The sequence below is a fragment of the Mastomys coucha genome, unplaced genomic scaffold (assembly GCF_008632895.1).
Source record: "Mastomys coucha isolate ucsf_1 unplaced genomic scaffold, UCSF_Mcou_1 pScaffold12, whole genome shotgun sequence".
Classification (NCBI taxonomy): domain Eukaryota; kingdom Metazoa; phylum Chordata; class Mammalia; order Rodentia; family Muridae; genus Mastomys; species Mastomys coucha.
In genome coordinates, this window is record NW_022196894.1 from 82,287,858 (window position 1) to 82,294,611 (window position 6,754).

The following is a 6,754-nucleotide window of genomic DNA, read 5'->3' on the forward strand; positions in this document are numbered from 1 at the left end:
GATGGCCATTTTTACTATATTAATCCTGCCAATCCATGAGCATGGGAGATCTTTCCATCTTCTGAGAGGTGGAGGATAGTTGAGTTCACCCAATATTGAACTCTAGCCTCCACTTATACTTTCTCTCTCTCTCTCACTCTTTCTCTCTCTCTCTCTCTCTCTCTCACTCTCTCTCTCCCACAAACACACACATACACACACACCCCACACACACACACACACATGCATGCACACATTCTTGTGACATCAACCCCAGTTTTCCAATATGTTTATAAATATATATCTAGTGCTTTAAAGTTTTAACACCAGTCATGGAAGTTTCCAGGTTTAAATACCATTCTGCATAATTTCTCCATGCATAGTCAGGTTAGTAATTGGAGATTAGCAAGCCAAGTATCCAACAGCCTATGAAAAAAGACCATGGCTGGGCTAAGTACCTAGATTTTCCTTTAGGAATGCTGGTTGTATTGGTTCTGTGGTCAGACACCTAAGAACAGGAAACTTTCAAATCTAGATGTGGCTGAGGAAGTACAGGGCCAGGGAAGGATAGGAGTGAGCTAATAAGGGAGAACTAGGCCACCTCATTTCTAAAAAGAGAGAGAGAGAGAGAGAGAGAGAGAGAGAGAGAGAGAGAGAGAGAGAGAGAGAGAGAGAGAGAGAGATAATTAAGTTTAACCCATTCCTGTCCCACATGTGGCATATAGAACAGAGGCACGGGGGTGGGGTGTATAGCCATTATGGGGAACCCTTAACCCACTGGATGACAGGAATCTCAGAAGCAAATTCTGCCTCCCTGAGACTTCTTGCCTGGGAAACAGGAGACTTATACACAGACTGTGAACTTTTACATCACCAAGAAGTATCTGAAAATCTATTTTCAGTTTCTTTGGCTCTCTCTGTCAAGCTAGATCAAATGTAATGATTTTCGGAGGTGGGGGAGCAAAAGAATTACCTGGATGTAGTAAGTAGTGCAGGTCTTTATTTCCAACAGTCAGGAGGCAATGGCAGCTACAGCGCTGCGAGTTCTGAGCCAGCCTATTCTACATAGCAAGTCTTGGCCAGCCAGGGCTACATGTAGCCTCTATCCTGTATGTATCCTCTCTATGTAGCATCTATCTTGTCTCACCAACCACCCATCCAAAACCAAACCAAAAACAAAGAGGAAAGAAATCCTTAAGAGTAAATATACAAATACAAACCAAATCTTCCTTAACAAAAAAATTGTATTGAGTTCATGAAAGAGTGTTTAAAAGTATTTCTAAGTACTATATTGAATAGATAGGGAGAGAGAAGCCAGTCACTTAAACCCAGACACTATTGTGGATGCCAGCAAGTGCTTGCTGACAGGAGCCTGATATAGCTGTTTCCTGAGAGGTTCTATCAGTGCCTGACTAATACAGAGGTGGATTCTCACAGTCAACCATTGGACTGAGCACAAGGTCCCCAATGGAGGAGCTAGAGAAAGGACTCAAGGAGCTGAAGGAGCTTATAGCCCCATAGTAGGAACAACAATATGAACTTACTAGTACGCCCCAGAGCTCCTAGGGACTAAACCACCAATCGAAGAGTACACATAGAGGGACCCATGGCTCCAGCTGCATATGTAGCAGAGGATGGTCTTGTTGGACATCAATGGGAGGAGAGGGCCTTGGTCCTGAGAAAGCTCAATGCCCCAGTATAGGGGAATGCCAGGACAGGGAAGTGGGAGTAGGTGGGTTGGTGAACAGGGGGAGGGAGGATGGGGTAGGGAGTTTTCAGAGGGGAAACCAGGAAACAGGATAACATTTGAAATGTAAATAAAGAAAATAAAGTATTTCCAAATGGCAGGGCAAAATGGAATGACACAGAGCTGAGTTCAAATCTATAATCTACCAGTTTCCTGGCAGGACTACTGAGGAGCAGCTATGGATGGAGTCTGATCAGTATTCTTGAAAGTCAAATGTGATAGTCAAATGACTTCATGAAGTTACATCAGTAACACTAACAGTAAGACATACTAGACTCATAGCACCCCTTCAGGGTTAGATTTTTCTGGTATTATCAAATATAACTGGAGAAGTCTCTTTCCACTGTGAGACAAAGACACACTCAGAGAATACAAAAACCGTGTAAGAGACGAGATGGTTCAGCCTCTCTGAGACCCAACTCAAAAGCCACCTTACCCGCCATCAGCATAGTCTGTGTCCGCTCCACCCCACCAGACATCAGAGTCATCCTCCTCTGCATCAGCAGAATCGATGCTGTCGCTTTCCTCGGCCAACGGGCAGCACACAAACTCTACCCCTCGGAACTTGTCGATGCCACAGGGCAGCAGCATGCCATAGTCGTGCAAGTTAGTGCTCTTCTCACTGCATGTCTACAAAAGGAAGGAGGAGTCAGTGAGGGCACAGAGGCACAAGGACTGCAGCCACAGCTGGACCAATCAAACTGCAGCCACAGCCGGGAAAATGGGCATGGACAGACACACTCAGAGCCTACTCCAGGAGGTAAGGGAAGCTTGCTGTCTGAATGAGTTTCTAAGCTGGTCGTCAGCATGAGCTGCCCAGTAGTCTATCTTTATATTGTTCTCTTGACATGTGGGGTTGAGAGATGGCTGACTGGTTAAAGGCACTTGTTGCTCTTGCAGTGGACCCCTGATCCACCCTCAGAACAGGCATGATGGCTCACAACCATCCCTACCTCCAGGTCTATGGATCCAAGTCCCAGTTCTGACTCTGTGGCCTATGTGGGCACCAGCCACACACCTGTGGCATATACACATATGCAGGCAATATATACAACATATACATAAATAAAATAAATCTACCTAAAACATTTTTTGAAGATACATTATGTTTACAAAGTAAACATGAAAAGAAAACATGTTCGAGAAGTCTAAACATGGGAACATGTCAGGGAATATGTTAGACATGGGAAATGTCAGGGAACAATTTATGCTTTGAGCTGTGATGGCTTCAGGAGTTGAAGTCTCCATCTACATTTTCCCACCCCCTCTTCTCTCTACCCCAGATGCAGATTTTTTTTTATAGGCAGTTAGTTGCACTTTATTCTGGAAATCGTGTCTCTGGGCTCACATACCAGAGTTCCAGTCCCAGAGAGGAAGAAAGTGCCCTCCACAGCCCAGATTTCTTTTTTGGTATCTTTTTTGATTGCCTGGGATCTGCTAATTTTGCAGAAATTGGTACTAAAAGAAAGCTGAGAAACTATCTCCCTGTGACAGAGGGAAAAAAATTAATAATTCAACATGCCTAGGGAAACAGTAAAAATATTATAGTAGATGCATTTTAACCTCTCAGGAACCACCAGTTTGCTGGCTCTTAGTGGCAAAGGAGTCTTCCTTTGCAAACTCAGAGGAGGCACAAGGGAGGTCATCAGTTGGGAAGCTGGGCTTCACATGATGTGGTCTACTCTAAGCGCAGGCAGCTCCTCACCTTCCAAAATCATTTTAAGGTAAAGATAGTTTTGTTTTATAGTGAGTCAGAACACACTATTTTATGAAATATAAAAAATAATGTTAAACCCTTTCCCCCTTTCATTGGTGAATCAATGTATTTGTTATTTTGGACTAAATTAATTTGCTGAGGAACCAGGTCTACTGGGACAAATCTGTAATTCTGGCTACTTGCAAGGCTGTGGCAAGTTCAAGGCCTGATTGAACTATAGCGTAATATCAAGACCAAAGTGAGCCACTTAGCAAGACTCTACTTTGGATCTCAAAATGCAAATTGGATACAAGGCCTGGGCTACAGCTCAGAGAGCGATAACAACTCAGCATGCATGAAACAGTGGATTCAATCTTTGGTAGAATGAAAAAGAAAAATGTCGCCGGGTGGAGTCTGCCGCATTCACTGCAGGGTCTTTAGCAGACTGTAGGTCTCTAACTGGTACCTGCCAGTGGTAGTGCTCCTCCAGCTCGGACAAGCAAAGGTATTCCTAGAAAGGAACAGGGGTGCGAAACCTACCCTGGTAGTGAACTTCTGAGCTAGAAAAAGGACCCTAATTCTAGAACACTGGCACCACCATCTTGACACAACCACTTAGGAGAAAAACATAATTACATCAAAGGCACAGTGCAGTCTAAGAGTGTGAATTCATCATGATACTCACTACATTCTATTGTCTTTAATATTCCACTGACTTAGCTCAAAGCATCAGCCAGCAAAGGCCTGAGCATGCTGTCACAGATGCGCTCACCATGGAAAGGCAGGTGGCAGGGGAGGGTATGACTTAATGACTGTGGCCTCAGAGGTGGCCTTGAACACGTGGCTAGTTAAATTAAGGAAACCACATGGGACAAAAGCAACGGTAGGAAATAAATTGAAAAAGATGTGCATGGTAAGGTTATGCCTATTAAAGATGTCAGCTTTATGTTCATCTGTGAGATGTAGCCTAAACATATACCTAATGAGAGCTATTGCTGACCAGTAGGACTGTTCATGGATAAAGGAGCACAAACATGTGTACAGACAGTCACTTGAACATTGCTTCCATAAAGAACTTGTCGCCTTCAACATCCCTCTAAAAATGTCTGTATATGGCCCCAAAGAGATCTCTTTGCAGGAAAGCAGGCCCCGGTTGGTACCTCTTTGGCGACGGTGTGCCAGTGAAGATGGGTCTCACAAACATCCATCCGCTCCTGGTGTAGAAACTTGCACTTGTCGGGCACGAGAAGGGCATCACTTACAAACTCACCAACTGAAAGAGAGGAAAGTAGATCTTTGTCATTCCTGTGTGCCTGCTGATCTCACCAAGGACACACACAGGCTAGGTGGAGGTCAGAAAACTTTCCCAGATTTTCAATGCATGAAAAACCAACCACGGGTTCACTACCTTTAGAAGGGTGGGTCAGCCTCTTTAAACAAGCGGCTTCCTAGCCACCATGGCCTTATGTCCATACGTTCTCTATGCACATGGCCTTGATGGTTGCACATTCACTACATATTCCCAGTGCCTTCTCCTTGAATTAATTTCAGTTTCTGCATCCATATAAAAGCTGCACAAGTTGTCACTGATATTCATTGTCAACAAGGATTAAAGTACAAAAACAGATAGTTTCAATTTGAGCACTATCAACACTGATGTCTGTTTCTGTATTTTGTAAACTTAAACTGCTTGCAAACTGTTAGAGACTATGGCATTTTTGTAAATGTTAAGCTCCAATCTGTACATACACAATGTGTACTATATATGTGTTTATATAAAAACACACGGGAGAGAGTAATTCCTTCAAATTATGGAATCTTGTTTTCTTTGAGCTTTACATCTCATGAGAAAGGTTGCTAGGCATGAGTGTTACTCCAAGTTTAGGAATGTTACATATCACCCTTTAGGTATACATATACATACATGTCCATGCATGTTCATGAGTAGGCCATGAAGACAAGTTTCACAATGTTCGGACAGCATCTCATTTATCATCTGATTTTCCCTGCTGTAAAAATAAAATTCTCTGACCAATACTACCTAAGGGAGAAAACTTACTCTGACTCATGGTTCAAAGGTACACAGGGTCCATCATGGAGGGAAATAAAGACAACAGGTCCCTCAAAAGCTGAGAATGTCAAATGCAACAGGCTACTCAGCTCCCCCTTTTCACACATGCAGCACAGGATCCCGGCCAGGGAATGGTGCTGCCCACAGTGGGCGACTTGTTCCATCCCAGTTAACATAATAACATAATCAACCACAGGCATACTCAGAGGCCCAGGTGATTCTAGATTCTGTCGATTAACACTGACCATCACACTATTCCATTCCATTCCTATCCCTGACACAGCTCTGGCAAGCTTGCTTGTCCTGGAGGAAGGGACAGCAAAGGGTACTTCGAAACTTCCCACATGTGCAAAAGATGGTGGAAAAAAGAAAGAGCAACTGCACTGTGCATCTCACTCCACACAGAGCCATGATGCCATCTCCTCCAAATCCACTTCCCAAGTGAGAAGCCTCTGCAAAGAAACCTGCCTAAGGCAGTGTGTACCACAGGAGCTTGTAACCTAGTTCCAGAGCTGAACAGATACCATCTATGAGGAAAGACTTTTCCCAGGTGAACTACCCAGGGTGTCTGAGGGAGTCAGGTAACCAGTCCAGGCTGCCAGGAAATACCTAATGACTGAGGTATTTCAGGAAAAGGGTACAGGAAGACAAACGTGTCCACAACCTTTGATATAGCCATCCTCCTTAGTGAACATGGTCAGCCATATTTGCAACTGTGATGTTTTTCTGTTTCATAAGTAATTACTGGATAGATTAATTGCTGGCCTAAGACTGCTAATATTGAATCCATTTGTGAGAATATCAAAAGCAAATATAAGACGTTCTGGTCCATGGCCTAAATGAGTTCTTGGGGGTACAAATAGAAAAGTTGGTGCTAAGCAACAAAATCAAATCCATCAGTTTTCATCTGTCCAGGGCTAGATTACAATGCTGAGCCAGCCACCAAAGGATACTTACATTCTAACAACTGTTCATTCTATTTTAAAAGGATACTGGAATTTTTAATTTGCAAGTTATTTTACTTAACTGTAAGCTTCTGATATTGCCTATAGCTAAAGAAAATTGCTTTAGCAAAGGATTAGCACTAGCTATTTTAAAAGGCCTCAGGACAAAGGGCAAAAGGGAAGCTCATTGTGCCCTGCCATTAAAGTGAAATCCAGCAAAGGACAGCATTTCTTATCTTCCTCTGAGGGTTAGAAAAGCATATTAGAATGCTACTCATCAAGGTTAAGAGGTTAAATTATAAAAATCTCTTCCAAAG

General features: G+C 43.2%; 1 protein-coding gene across 6 annotated transcripts in view; it reads right to left on the bottom strand.

Moving 5' to 3' along the window:
- Nucleotides 1–6,754, bottom strand: part of App (amyloid beta precursor protein) — a 228,643-nt gene that overhangs the window by 129,231 nt on the left and 92,658 nt on the right. For all 6 annotated transcript variants that reach the window (XM_031364311.1, XM_031364309.1, XM_031364310.1 and 3 more), the window contains exons 4-5: nt 4,583–4,695; nt 2,163–2,356 (exon numbers count right to left, since the gene is read on the bottom strand). In XM_031364311.1, the coding sequence (XP_031220171.1) occupies nt 2,163–2,356; nt 4,583–4,695 (307 nt within the window). The remainder of the gene's footprint in view (nt 1–2,162; nt 2,357–4,582; nt 4,696–6,754) is intronic.